General features: G+C 52.3%; 1 protein-coding gene across 1 annotated transcript in view; it reads left to right on the plus strand.

Annotated features, from left to right (window-relative positions):
- Nucleotides 1-15,186, plus strand: part of ankfn1a (ankyrin repeat and fibronectin type III domain containing 1a) — a 194,364-nt gene that overhangs the window by 10,588 nt on the left and 168,590 nt on the right. The window contains exons 2-7 of the mRNA XM_085964026.1: nt 1,740-1,950; nt 2,292-2,486; nt 4,169-4,282; nt 7,184-7,281; nt 9,286-9,376; nt 10,690-10,797. Coding sequence (XP_085820152.1) covers nt 1,740-1,950; nt 2,292-2,486; nt 4,169-4,282; nt 7,184-7,281; nt 9,286-9,376; nt 10,690-10,797 — 817 coding nt within the window. The remainder of the gene's footprint in view (nt 1-1,739; nt 1,951-2,291; nt 2,487-4,168; nt 4,283-7,183; nt 7,282-9,285; nt 9,377-10,689; nt 10,798-15,186) is intronic.

Genomic DNA, 15,186 nt, shown 5'->3' on the forward strand with positions numbered 1-15,186 from the left:
GTCACACAGTGACAGGGCCGCACTATCGAGGGGTCAGTCACACAGTGACAGGGCCGCAATATCGAGGGGTCAGTCACACAGTGACAGGGCCGCACTATCGAGAGGTCAGTCACACATTGATATACTTTAAATAGCTACAGAGACTGGTAGTTATAACTCAAACAGTTGGCTTTTAATAGCTTAGAACTGGACAGAACAGAACACACAAGTTAGCCTTCTGACCAGCTTCTCAGAAGTGAACTAGGAGGTGGAGCCAGGGGCGAAGTAACAGATCAGGACAATCAATGGCACAGCAGAGTGGTATACAGTACATCAGCATTCCTGGCCAACCAAGAAAACAGCAGGGTTACAATAGATTACAAAGGAAACTATACACAGGTAGAATATAAGACTTATTTCACCACACACAGGGATAGGGCCGCACTATCGAGGGATCAGTGAGTCACACAGTGACAGGGCCGCACTATCGAGGGGTCAGTCACACAGGGACAGGGCCGCACTATCGAGGGGTCAGTGAGTCACACAGTGACAGGGCCGCACTATCGAGGCGTTATTCACAAAGCGACAGGGCCGCACTATCGAGGGGTCAGTCACACAGGGACAGGGCCACACTATCGAGGGGTCAGTCACACAGTGACAGGGCCGCACTATCGAGGGGTCAGTCACACAGGGACAGGGCCGCACTATCGAGGGGTCAGTGAGTCACACAGTGACAGGGCCGCACTATCGAGGGGTCAGTCAGTCACACAGGGACAGGGCCGCACTATTGAGGGGTCAGTCACACAGGGACAGGGCCGCACTATCGAGGGGTCAGTCACACAGGGACAGGGCCGCACTATCGAGGGGTCAGTGAGTCACACAGTGACAGGGCCGCACTATCGAGGGGTCAGTCACACAGTGACAGGGCCGCACTATCAAGGGGTCAGTCACACAGTGACAGGGCCACACTATCAAGGTGTCAGTCACACAGGGACAGGGCCGCACTATCGAGGGGTCACTCACACAGGGACAGGGCCGCACTATCGAGGGTTCAGTCACACAGGGACAGGGCCGCACTATCGAGGGGTCAGTGAGTCACACAGTGACAGGGCCGCACTATCGAGGGGTCAGTCACACAGTGACAGGGCCGCACTATCAAGGGGTCAGTCACACAGTGACAGGGCCGCACTATCAAGGGGTCAGTCACACAGGGACAGGACCGCACTATCGAGGGTTCAGTCACACAGGGACAGGGCCGCACTATCGAGGGGTCAGTGAGTCACACAGTGACAGGGCCGCACTATCGAGGGGTCAGTCACACAGTGACAGGGCCGCACTATCGAGGGGTCAGTCACACAGTGACAGGGCCGCACTATCGAGGGGTCAGTCACACAGGGACAGGGCCGCACTATCGAGGGGTCAGTGAGTCACACGGGGACAGGGCCGCACTATCGAGGGGTCAGTGAGTCACACAGGGACAGGGCCGCACTATCGAGGGGTCAGTGAGTCACACAGGGACACGGCCACACCGTCGAGGGGTCAGTGAGTCACACAGTGACAGGGCCGCACTATCGAAGGGTCAGTCACACAGTGACAGGGCCGCACTATCGAGGGGTCAGTCACACAGGGACAGGGCCGCACTATCGAGGGGTCAGTCTCCCAGACTCTCTCAGTTCGTCGGATGGTGCGAGTAAGGCTGACATTTCCCCCCAGTGGGAGGTCAGTGAGTGTTTCTGACAGATTGTTTGTGCTCTCTACAGAATTTCCAGTGTAATGAAGCCCTATTCGAGGCAGTTGAGCAGCAGGACCTTGACACTGTGCAACTGCTGCTGAATCAGTACAGTTTGGATGAGCTGGATCTGAACACTCCCAACTGCGAGGGGCTGATGCCATTGGATATCGCTGTCATGACCAACAATGTACCGGTCGCTCGCATCCTCCTGAAGGCTGGAGCCAAGGAGAGCCCTCACTGTGAGTCCGGTCCTTTTATCCTTTGTCTACCTGGTTAGAACACGTCTAGTTTTGGTTCCCTGACATGGTGAACAATATTGAGGCTTTGGGAAAGGTCCAGAGCCGGGCCACGAGAATGATTTCCAGCTTAAAACACCATAGTTACTCAGCGAGTTTTCAAAAGCCTTGATTAAGATATATAAAATAGTTAAAGGACTAGATTCTTTATCTATTATTTTAACTTGATAGATTGAGGAAGACCCCATTCTGAGACTTTTAACCCCCCCCGCCCACATTAACACCAGGTGGGGCAGGTGAGAATCAATCCATGCTGAACTAACCTCACTTTGTTTTGTTGCTAGTTGTTAGTCTGGAGACCAGAGCCATGTGCCTGACGAAGCTGATCCAGGAGGCGCAGGAGCGGGTGGACGAGCTGTCCTCCCAGGTGCTGAGTGACAGACTCTCCCACGACAGCACAGAGAGGGAGAAACAACTGAGAGCCTGGCAGTGGAGAGACAGCCTGTACAAGCGGATGAAAACAGGTTTTGAACACGCAAGTAAGAGACTGCATAACAAACAGATCAGAATCAGAAGCCCATTACCACCCAGCACCCTCCCGCAGAGGGAATAGAACCAACAGTAACTACGGCTGCAATCCAATCGGGGGGTTCAGGGGGTTTATATATAGAATAACAGATACCCGGGAGTGAGTTACAGGCTGGAATCTAATCGAGGGGTTCGGGGGGTTTATATATAGAATAACAGATACCCGGGAGTGAGTTACAGGCTGGAATCTAATCGAGGGGTTCGGGGGGTTTATATATAGAATAACAGATCCCCAAGAGTGAGTTACAGGCTGCAACCCAATCGACGGGTTCGGGGGGTTTATATATAGAATAACAGATCCCCGAGAGTGAGTTACAGGCTGGAATCTAATCGAGGGGTTTGGGGGGTTTATATATAGAATAACAGATACCCGGGAGTGAGTTACAGGCTGGAATCCAATCGGGGGGTTCAGGGGGTTTATATATAGAATAACAGATACTCGGGACTGAGATACAGGCTGCAATCCAATCGGGGGGTTCGGGGGGTTTATATATAGAATAACAGATCCCCGAGAGTGAGCTACAGGCTGGAATCTAATCGAGGGGTTCGGGGGGTTTATATATAGAATAACAGATTCCTGGGAGTGAGTTACAGGCTGGAATCTAATCAAGGGGTTCGGGGGGGGGTTATATATAGAATAACAGACACCCGGGAGTGAGTTACAGGCTGGAATCTAATCGATGGATTCGGGGGGTTTATATATAGAATAACAGGTACCTGGGAGTGAGTTACAGGCTGGAATCTAATCGAGGGGTTCGGTGGGTTTATATATAGAATAACAGATACCCGGGAGTGAGTTACAGGCTGGAATCTAATCGAGGGGTTCGGTGGGTTTATATATAGATAAATAATAGATACCCGGGAGTGAGTTACAGGCTGGAATCTAATTGAGGGGTTCGGGGGGGGTTTATATATAGAATAACAGATACCCGGGAGTGAGTTACAGGCTGGATTCTAATCGAGGGTTTCGGGGGGTTTATATATAGAATACAGATACCCGGGAGTGAGTTACAGGCTGGAATCTAATTGAGGGTTTCGGGGGGGTTTATATATAGAATAACAGATACCCAGGAGTGAGTTACAGGCTGGAAGTTTGGGGGGTTTATATATAGAATAACAGATACCCGGGAGTGAGTTATAGGCTGGAATCTAATCGAGGGGTTCGGGGGGTTTATATATAGAATAACAGATACCCGGGAGTGAGTTACAGGCTGGAATCTAATCGAGGGGTTCGGGGGGTTTATATATAGAATAACAGATACCCGGGAGTGAGTTATAGGCTGGAATCTAATCGAGGGGTTCAGGGAGTTATTTATAGAATAACGGATACCCGGGAGTGAGTTACAGGCGGCAATCTAATCGAGGGGTTCGGGGGGCAGCGGGGGGGATTATATATGGAATAACAGGTACCCGGGAGTGAGTTACAGGCTGGGATCTAGTCGAGAGGTTCGGGGGATTATATACGGGGTATCTGTGAGTGAGTTACAGGCTGGAATCTAGTCGAGGGGTTCGGGGGGTTATATACAGGGTATCTGTGAATGAGTTACAGGATGTGATCTAGTCGAGGGGTTCGGGGGGGTTATATACAGGGTATCTGGGAGTGTGTTACCATTGTCCCTTTGTTTTATTGCAGTGGTCCCGGATGCTCCTGCCAACGTGTCCCTCTCTGTAACGAGTAGCATTTCATTGACTGTCACCTTTCAGGAGCCGCTGAGTGTTAACTCCGCTGTGGTCACCAGATACAAAGGTATGTCCCTCTTACAGGCCCCTCCTCTCGCTCTCGGACGCTAAGCCCTTCTCCACACCTGGAGTATTGAGGACAGTTTTGGTCTCCTTACCTAAGGAAGGATATACTTGCCATAGAGGGAGTGCAACAAAGGTTCACCAGACTGGTTCCTGGGATGGGGGGATTGTCCTATGAGGAGAGATTGAGTAGACTAGGCCTATATTCTCTAGAGTTTAGAAGAATGAGAGGTGATCTCATTGAAACATACAAAATTCTTACAGGGTTTGGTAGGGTAGATGCAGGGAGGATGTTCCCCCTGGCTGGGGAGTCTAGAACCAGGGGTCACAGTCTCAGAATAAGGGGTTGGCCATTTAGGACTGAGATGAGGAAGAATTTCCTCACTCAGAGGGTTGTGAATGTTTGGAATTCTCTACCCCAGAGTGCTATGGATGCTGAATCGTTCAATATATTCAAGACAGAGATCGATAGATTTTTGGACTCTAGGGGAATCAAGGGATATGGGGATAGTGCAGGAAAGTGGAGATGAGGTCGAAGATCAGCCATGATCTTATTGAATGGCGGAGCAGGCTCGATGGGCCAAATGGCCACTCCTGCTCCTATTTCTTATGTTCTTGTTTTCCAGTACAGGTCCCGGATCGCCAACACCCGCTGCTCACTCGCCCAGGCTGCCGTTTGTCACGTGTGAGCGGAGACGTTAAGGCGTGGATTATCTGTGTTAGTTTCAGCTGGCTTTGGGTGATTTCAGGGCCGGTGGAGTGCGAAATGGGGTGGAAAACATGCAGAGTTGGCACCTCTCCAAGACTGTCCTGGACTCTTCTGGAATTAAAGATTAATCTCTAGGACATGCCTCCGAGCAACCTGGGAGAAAAGTCCTGGGGACTGGTTCGGCCTCAACTGGAGTATTGTGTCCAATTCTGGGCACCACACTTTAGGAAGGATGTGAAGGCCTTAGAGAAGGTGCAGGAAAGATTTACGAGAATGCTTCCAGGGATGAGGGACTTCAGTTACGTGGACAGACTAGAGAAGCTGGGGTTGTTCTCCATGGAGCAGAGAAGGTTGAGAGGAGATTTGATAGAGGTGTTCAAAATCATGAGGGGTCTGGACAGAGTAGAGAGAAACTGTTCCCAATGGTGGAAGGGTCGAGAACCAGAGGACACAGATTTAAGGTGATTGGCAGAAGAACCAAAGGCGACATGAGGAAAAACTTTTTTACGCAGCGAGTGGTTAAAATCTGGAATTCACTGCCTGAAAGGGTGGTGGAGGCGGATTCAATTGTGGCTTTCAAAAGGGAATTGGATAAATACCTGAAGGAAAACAAATTGCAGGGCTACGGGGAAAGGGTGGGGGAGTGGGACTAGCTGAAGTGCTCTTGCAGAGAACTGGCACAGGCTCGATGGGCTGAATGGCCTCCTCCTGTGCTGTAACCATTCTATGATTCTAAGATTCCTCCTGTTCCCTCCAGCCAGACTCACAGCAAACAGCAGGGTCACTACGCACCCAGGATGCATTGCTGCCTTGACGCACGCGGACTCTGGTGAAACCATATGGTGGATAGACCAGATTCTGGAATGCAGAGGATTGTGGGGATTGTAGCCGCCATTATTGACCAGTTGCTGTGAGGATTGATGTATCACCCAATGGCGGGAGCATGGTGACAGGGCAGTGGGCATGTGATGAAACATCCCAGAATACAATCCAATCAGAGTCGGCAGCCCTAGGAAAACGTAACGCTGCACCCCCAACCGTACAAACACCCATGACTGTGGAAGAGGTTCCAGGCAGAAATGACTTGAAACGGTTACAGAGAGGGATTCTGCAGTGTTATTTTCACCAGATAATTAGCAGGAGTCATAGAATCAGTCATACAGCACAGAAGGAGGTCATTCAGCCCATCGTGCCTGTGCCGGCTCTTTGAAAGAGCTCTCCAGTTAGTCCCACTCTGCTGCCTTTTTCCATAGCCCCGCAATTATTTCCTTTTCAAGTATTTATCCAATTCCCTTTTGAAAGTTACTATTGAACCTGCTTCCACCGCCCTTTCAGGCAGCGCGTTCCAGGTCACAACAACTCGCTGTGCAAAACATTCTCATCTCCCCTCTGGTTCTTTTGCCAATTATCTTAAATCTGGTTACCGACCCTCCTGCCACTGGAAACAATTTCTCCCTATTTACTCTATCAAAACCCCTCAGCATTTTGAAGCATCTCCATTACTTTGGCCCGGGAGGATGGCTGGGAGAGAAGCATCTCGCACATTTACATTCTCTCATCAACAAAGCATTTTCAAGGTCTAATTTCTGCAACTGATGTCGGTTTTATAAAAGTTTAGCAGGACTTCCTTGCTTTTGTACTCTGTGCCTCTATGAATAAAGCCAAGGATCCCGTGTGCTTTTTAACAGCCTGCTCACCTTGTCCCGCCACCTTCAATGATTTGTGTCCGTTCACCCCCGGGTCTCTCTGTTCCTGCTCCCCCGTTAAATTGTCCCCTTTAGTTTATATTGTCTCTCCTCATTCTTCCGACCAGAATGTATCACTTCACACTTCTGTGTTAAATTGCATCTGCCGCATGTCTGCCCATTTCACCGGTCTGTCTGTGTCCTCCTGAAGTCTGTTACTATCCTCCTCTACACTGCATTTCTGAGTTTTGTATCATCTGCAAACTTTGAAATGATGCCCTGTATACCCAAGTCCAGGTCATTAATATATATCAAAAAGAGTAAATAAGGATGAGACACCATAGAAGAGGTTAGAGAAGCAGTGAAGGCCGCGGACCATGGGACTGACACACTGAGAGGTCGAGGACACATAAGTGATATCACCATAAAATGCTAAATTTGTGTTAAGAACAGAATGTTATTAGCTATGTCTTTGAAAGAATTTCAATTGCTTTTTATAATGTTGTCCTAGTGGAGTGGAGCTGTTTGATGGATTTCTCAGCACAGTGTGGGGAGATCATAGTGGAGAACCTCAACTCCCTGAGATGTACAATCCCAGGTGTGATTACGGTAAATACACAGTCATCAACTCATCTTAACTTCTCAATCTATCACAGCAACACATTCTGGTGTCACAGCAGAGGGAGGACAGGAATTGATAAATGAGGGGGCTTTACAATGACTGTGGGAGGAGATTCAATGGGCAGGGAGAGGCTGTGATAGAGGAGAGTGTACACGGGCTGTGGGAGAAGATTCAGTGGGTGGGGAGAGTCTGTGATGGGGAGAGTGTACACGGGCTGTGGGAGAGAGTCAATGGGTGGGGAGAGTCAGTGATGGGGAGAGTGTACACGGGCTGTGGGAGGAGATTCAATGGGCAGGTAAAGTCTGTGATAGGGAAGAGTGTACACGGGCTGTGGGAGGAGATTAAGTGGGTGGGTAGAGTCCATGAAAGAGGAAAGTGTCCATGGGCTGTGGGAGGAGATTAAATGGGTGGGTAGAGTCTCTGATAGGGAAGAGTGTACATGGGCTGTGGGAGGAGATTAAATGGGTGGGTAGAGTTCATGATAAGGGAGAGTGTACATGGGCTGTGGGAGGAGATTAAATGGGTGGGTAGAGTCCGTGATAGGGGAGAGTGTACATGGGCTGAGGGAGGAGATTAAATGGGTGGGTGGAGTCCATAATAGGGGAGAGTGTACATGGGCTGAGGGAGGAGATTAAATGGGTGGGTGGAGTCCATAATAGGGGAGAGTGTCCATGGGCTGTGGGAGGAGATTAAATTGGTGGGTAGAGTCAATGAAATGCTGGAATGTACATTGGCTGTGGAACGAGATTAAATGTGTGGGTAGAGTCCATGATAGGGGAGAGTGTATGTGGGCTGTGGGAGGAGATTAAATGGGTGGGTAGAGTCCATGATAGGGGAGAGTGTATGTGGGCTGTGGGAGGAGATTAAATGGGTGGGTAGAGTCCATGATAGGGGAGAGTGTATGTGGGCTGTGGGAGGAGATTAAATGGGTGGGTAGAGTCCATGATAGGGGAGAGTGTATGTGGGCTGTGGGAGGAGATTAAATGGGTGGGTAGAGTCCGTGATAGGGGAGAGTGTACATGGGCTGTGGGAGGAGATTCAATGGGTGGGTAGAGTCCATGATAGGGGAGAGTGTACATGGGCTGTGGGAGGAGATTAAATGGGTGGGTAGAGTCCATGATAGGGGAGAGTGTCCATGGGCTGTGGGAGGAGATTAAATGGGTGGGTAGAGTCCGTGATAGGGGAGAGTGTCCATGGGCTGTGGGAGGAGATTAAATGGGTGGGTAGAGTCTCTGATAGGGGAGAGTGTCCATGGGCTGTGGGAGGAGATTAAATTGGTGGGTAGAGTCCGTGATAGGGGAGAGTGTCCATGGGCTGTGGGAGGAGATTAAATTGGTGGGTAGAGTCCATGATAGGGGAGAGTGTACATGGGCTGTGGGAGGAGATTAAATGGGTGGGTAGAGTCCGTGATAGGGGAGAGTGCCCATGGGCTGTGGGAGGAGATTAAATGGGTGGGTAGAGCCTCTGATAGGGGAGAGTGTCCATGGGCTGTGGGAGGAGATTAAATTGGTGGGTAGAGTCCGTGATAGGGGAGAGTGTCCATGGGCTGTGGGAGGAGATTAAATTGGTGGGTAGAGTCCATGATAGGGTAGAGTGTACATGGGCTGTGGGAGGAGATTCAATGGGTGGGTAGAGTCCATGATAGGGGAGAGTGTCCATGGGCTGTGGGAGGAGATTCAATGGGTGGGTAGAGTCCATGTTAGGGGAGAGTGTCCATGGGCTGTGGGAGGAGATTCAATGGGTGGGTAGAGTCTGTGATAGGGGAGAGTGCACATGGGCTGTGGGAGGTGATTAAATGGGTGGGTAGAGTCCATGTTAGGGGAGAGTGTACATGGGCTGTGGGAGGAGATTCAATGGGTGGGTAGAGTCCATGTTAGGGGAGAGTGTCCATGGGCTGTGGGAGGAGATTCAATGGGTGGGTAGAGTCCGTGATAGGGGAGAGGGTATGTGGGCTGTAAGATTTTAATCAAATCTTTTTAATCTCATGCCAGGGCCGAGCTTACTATGTGCGAGTGTCAGCAGCCAATATGAAGGGCTGGGGTCCCACACAGGCTGCAAATCCAGTATTCGCCATTCCATCGAGTAAGTAAATGTTCACTGAAGAAAGGAGCACATTTTTTTCTGATTTTCTGAAAAAAGAATCCTTCACACTATTAAAAATATTTCCTTCGCACTCCGAGAATGTGTTCCAATAATTTACACAGCATTGTGCTGTTGAAGATCCGCAATTAGCAATAATTTAATTGTCCCCAATGCCTCCACTCTCTATTTAATCAACCTTTGGCCCCTGTAATGGGTGGTGCGGGTTGGTATAGTGTGATGTAACTATAGGTCAGTCTCACTGCAAGTAACGCTACACAAACTGTCCAAATCTCTGACAAATCTAGGACTCTATGACTTAAATCTGAAATAAAAGCAGAAAATGCTGCAGTTGTACAGCCAGTCTGTGAGAGAAGCACACGGAGGGGGGGGGTCGCACGGGGGATCGCACGGGGCGGGGTCACACGGGGGGTCGCACGGGGCGGGGTCACACGGGGGGGTCGCACGGGGGATCGCACGGGGCGGGGTCACACGGGGCGGGGTCACACGGGGGGGTCGCACGGGGGATCGCACGGGGCGGGGTCACACGGGGGTCGTACGGGGCGGGGTCACATGGGGGTCGCACGGGGCGGGGTCACATGGGGGGTCACACGGGGGGTCACACGGGAGGGGTCACACGGGGGTCGCACGAGGGGTCACACGGGGGGGTCACATGAGGGTCACACAGGGGGTCACACGAGGGGTCACACAGGGGGGTCACACTAGGGGTCACACGGGGGGGTCACACGGGGCGGGGTCACACGGGGGGTCACACGAGGGGGACACGGGCGGGGTCACACGGGTGGGTCACACGGGGGGACACGGGGCGGGGTCACACGGGGGGGTCACACGGGGGGACACGGGGCGGGGTCACACGGGGGGTCACACGGGTGGGGTCACACGGGGGGTCACACGAGGGGGACACGGGCGGGGTCACACGGGTGGGTCACACGGGGGGACACGGGGCGGGGTCACACGGGGGGTCACACGGGTGGGGTCACACGGGGGGGTCACACGGGGGGTCACACGGGGGGTCACACGAGGGGGACACGGGCGGGGTCACACGGCTGGGTCACACGGGGGGACACGGGGCGGGGTCACACGGGGGGTCACACGGGGGGTCACGGGGCGGGGTCACACGGGGGGTCACACGGGGGGTCACGGGGCGGGGTCACACGGGGGTCACACGAGGGGGTCACACGGGGGGTGGGGTCACACGAGGTATGCTATGTTCTCTGTGCGTGTGTGTCCTGTGTGGGGAACCTGCTTGCTCCTCTTTATTTATCTACAGTTGTTTCTTTGTGTTTCTCCTTGAGATTGGAAAGAGTTTGATGGGAGGGAGCCCAGGCACCGAGGGCAGATCGAGGTGCTGGAGTGCTTGTTGAAGCGGGTGCGAGTGGAACACCAGAGTTACAGTGTCAGAGGTGAGTGTGTGGGTATCACTGGCCGGGCTCAGGCAGCAGCCTGCCTGTCCCAGTGGAGCTGGGAGCATGCTTCGGGTCAGGCTGTGCTTTTCTTTACTCTCTATTGCTCTCACTGACCGGTGTTTGGAGCGAGCCTTTGGCTCAGTGGGAGCAATCCCGCCTTTGAGTCAGGAGGTCTCTCTCCCAGTGTGAGCTCACACGTCTCCCAGCGTGAGCTCACACGCAGATTGAAACGTCTCCCAGTGTGAGCTCACACGCAGATTGAAACGTCTCCCAGTGTGAGCTCACACGCAGATTGAAACGTCTCCCAGTGTGAGCTCACACGCAGGTTGAAACGTCTCCCAGTGTGAGCTCACACGCAGGTTGAAACGTCTCCCAGTGTGAGCTCACACGCAGGTTGAAACGTCTCCCAGTGTGAGCTCACACGCAGGTTGAAACGTCTCCCAGTGTGAGCTCACACGCAGGTTGAAACGTCTCCCAGTGTGAGCTCACACGCAGGTTGAAACGTCTCCCAGTGTGAGCTCACACGCAGGTTGAAACGTCTCCCAGTGTGAGCTCACACGCAGGTTGAAACGTCTCCCAGTGTGAGCTCACACGCAGATTGAAACGTCTCCCAGTGTGAGCTCACACGCAGGTTGAAACGTCTCCCAGTGTGAGCTCACACGCAGGTTGAAACGTCTCCCAGTGTGAGCTCACACGCAGATTGAAACGTCTGTCAGTGTGAGCTCACGCGCAGATTGAAACGTCTCCCAGCGTGAGCTCACACGCAGATTGAAACGTCTCCCAGTGTGAGCTCACGCGCAGGTTGAAACGTCTGTCAGCGTGAGCTCACACGCAGGTTGAAACGTCTCCCAGTGTGAGCTCACACGCAGGTTGAAACGTCTCCCAGTGTGAGCTCACACGCAGGTTGAAACGTCTCCCAGTGTGAGCTCACACGCAGGTTGAAACGTCTCCCAGTGTGAGCTCACACGCAGATTGAAACGTCTCCCAGCGTGAGCTCACACGCAGGTTGAAACGTCTCCCAGTGTGAGCTCACACGCAGGTTGAAACGTCTCCCAGCGTGAGCTCACGCGCAGGTTGAAACGTCTCTCAGTGTGAGCTCACACGCAGGTTGAAACGTCTCCCAGCGTGAGCTCACGCGCAGGTTGAAACGTCTCCCAGTGTGAGCTCACACGCAGGTTGAAACGTCTCCCAGCGTGAGCTCACGCGCAGATTGAAACGTCTCCCAGTGTGAGCTCACACGCAGATTGAAACGTCTCTCAGCGTGAGCTCACGCGCAGGTTGAAACGTCTCCCAGTGTGAGCTCACACGCAGATTGAAACGTCTCCCAGCGTGAGCTCACGCGCAGGTTGAAACGTCTCCCAGTGTGAGCTCACACGCAGATTGAAACGTCTCCCAGCGTGAGCTCACACGCAGATTGAAACGTCTCCCAGTGTGAGCTCACACGCAGATTGAAACGTCTCCCAGCGTGAGCTCACACGCAGATTGAAACGTCTCCCAGTGTGAGCTCACACGCAGATTGAAACGTCTCCCAGCGTGAGCTCACACGCAGGTTGAAACGTCTCCCAGTGTGAGCTCACACGCAGATTGAAACGTCTCCCAGCGTGAGCTCACGCGCAGGTTGAAACGTCTCCCAGTGTGAGCTCACACGCAGATTGAAACGTCTCCCAGCGTGAGCTCACGCGCAGGTTGAAACGTCTCCCAGTGTGAGCTCACACGCAGATTGAAACGTCTCCCAGCGTGAGCTCACACGCAGATTGAAACGTCTCCCAGTGTGAGCTCACACGCAGATTGAAACGTCTCCCAGCGTGAGCTCACACGCAGATTGAAACGTCTCCCAGCGTGAGCTCACACGCAGATTGAAACGTCTGTCAGCGTGAGCTCACACGCAGGTTGAAACGTCTCCCAGAGTGAGCTCACACGCAGGTTGAAACGTCTGTCAGCGTGAGCTCACACGCAGGTTGAAACGTCTCCCAGAGTGAGCTCACATGCAGGTTGAAACGTCTCCCAGTGTGAGCTCACACGCAGGTTGAAACGTCTCCCAGTGTGAGCTCACACGCAGGTTGAAACGTCTCCCAGCGTGAGCTCACACGCAGATTGAAACGTCTCCCAGCGTGAGCTCACACGCAGATTGAAACGTCTCCCAGCGTGAGCTCACACGCAGATTGAAACGTCTCCCAGCGTGAGCTCACACGCAGATTGAAACGTCTCCCAGTGTGAGCTCACACGTCTCCCAGTGTGAGCTCACACGCAGATTGAAATGTCTCCCAGTGTGAGCTCACACGCAGATTGAAACGTCTCCCAGTGTGAGCTCACACGCAGATTGAAACGTCTCCCAGTGTGAGCTCACACGCAGGTTGAAACGTCTGACAGTGTGAGCTCACACGCAGGTTGAAACGTCTCCCAGTGTGAGCTCATGCGCAGATTGAAACGTCTCCCAGTGTGAGCTCACGCGCAGGTTGAAACGTCTCCCAGTGTGAGCTCACACGCAGATTGAAACGTCTCCCAGTGTGAGCTCACACGCAGATTGAAACGTCTCCCAGTGTGAGCTCACACGCAGATTGAAACGTCTCCCAGTGTGAGCTCACACGCAGGTTGAAACGTCTCCCAGTGTGAGCTCACACGCAGGTTGAAACGTCTCCCAGCGTGAGCTCACACGCAGATTGAAACGTCTCCCAGCGTGAGCTCACACGCAGATTGAAACGTCTCCCAGCGTGAGCTCACACGCAGGTTGAAACGTCTCCCAGCGTGAGCTCACACGCAGATTGAAACGTCTCCCAGTGTGAGCTCACACGCAGGTTGAAACGTCTCCCAGTGTGAGCTCACACGCAGATTGAAACGTCTCCCAGTGTGAGCTCACACGCAGGTTGAAACGTCTCCCAGTGTGAGCTCACACGCAGATTGGAACGTCTCCCAGCGTGAGCTCACGCGCAGATTGAAACGTCTCCCAGCGTGAGCTCACACGCAGATTGAAACGTCTCCCAGCGTGAGCTCACGCGCAGATTGAAACGTCTCCCAGCGTGAGCTCACACGCAGATTGAAACGTCTCCCAGTGTGAGCTCACGCGCAGGTTGAAACGTCTCCCAGCATGAGCTCACACGCAGATTGAAACGTCTCCCAGCGTGAGCTCACACACAGATTTCCTTTTGTTGTGAGGGTTTTTGTCATTAAATATATGAATGGTGCCTTTCATGAAGGAGAATCGTGGAGTCGTTGATTGATCTGTAATTGCGGCTCTGTATCTCAGCCAGTCAGCAATGTTTAGGGTTAGGGGGAGATTTGACCGTGTCTTCGGGGGTACGAGCACCAGCCTGCTATTACAGAGCAGCCCAATCGCAGTGCCCACTTCTGTTCGGGACGGTATCTTCCCAAGTTTCCTTCCCCCCGCTGAATCGATGGGAAATGTTCCCGCTCCAGCTATTCAATATGCTGTAAATATTCCTCCTCCCACCACAACGGGACAGTACGTGACTCCACCAGGAGCACTGGAATGAGCTCTAATTACACTAACTCTCATTAGGAGCATTCTGTCTGCCTCTGTGTTTGGAAGGAAATTGTTCTGCAACGGTCAATTTGGAGTCAATGGCGGAGGGAGATAGGCATCAGCCAGAGCAATGCGATTCCTGACTGAAATGTTCAGTTGTAAGGAAGATAAAGCTGAACTTTAAATAATCGGCATCACCTCCCCCCCCGACCCCATCAGCCTCTTCAAGACATCTGTGTGTGTGTGTGAGTGAGAATGTGAGTGTGTGTGTCTGTGAGTGAGAGTGTGTGTGTGTGTGTGAGTGAGATTGTGAGTGTGTGTGTGTCTGTGTGAATGAGAGTGTGTGTGTGTGTGAGTGAGATTGTGAGTGTGTGTGTGTCTGTGTCTGTGTGAGTGAGAGTGTGTGTGTGTGAGTGAGAATGTGAGTGTGTGTGTGTGTGTGTCTGTGTGAGTGAGAGTGTGTGTGTGTGTGTGTGTGAGATTGTGAGTGTGTGTGTGTCTGTGTGAATGAGAGTGTGTGTGTGTGTGTGTGAGATTGTGAGTGTGTGTGTCTGTGTGAATGAGAGTGTGTGTGTGTGTGAGTGAGATTGTGAGTGTGTGTGTGTCTGTGTGAATGAGAGTGTGTGTGTGTGTGAGTGAGATTGTGAGTGCGTGTGTGTCTGTGTGAATGAGAGTGTGTGTGTGTGTGAGTGAGATTGTGAGTGTGTGTGTGTCTGTGTGAATGAGAGTGTGTGAGTGAGATTGTGAGTGTGTGTGTGTCTGTGTGAATGAGAGTGTGTGTGTGTGTGTGTGTGAGTGAGATTGTGAGTGTGTGTGTGTCTGTGTGAATGAGAGTGTGTGTGTGTGTGAGTGAGATTGTGAGTGTGTGTGTGTCTGTGTGAATGAGAGTGTGTGTGTGTGTGAGT

The sequence above is a fragment of the Somniosus microcephalus genome, chromosome 21, assembly GCF_052327205.1.
Source record: "Somniosus microcephalus isolate GS21.2 chromosome 21, FLI_Smic_1.0, whole genome shotgun sequence".
Taxonomy (NCBI): Eukaryota; Metazoa; Chordata; class Chondrichthyes; order Squaliformes; family Somniosidae; genus Somniosus; species Somniosus microcephalus.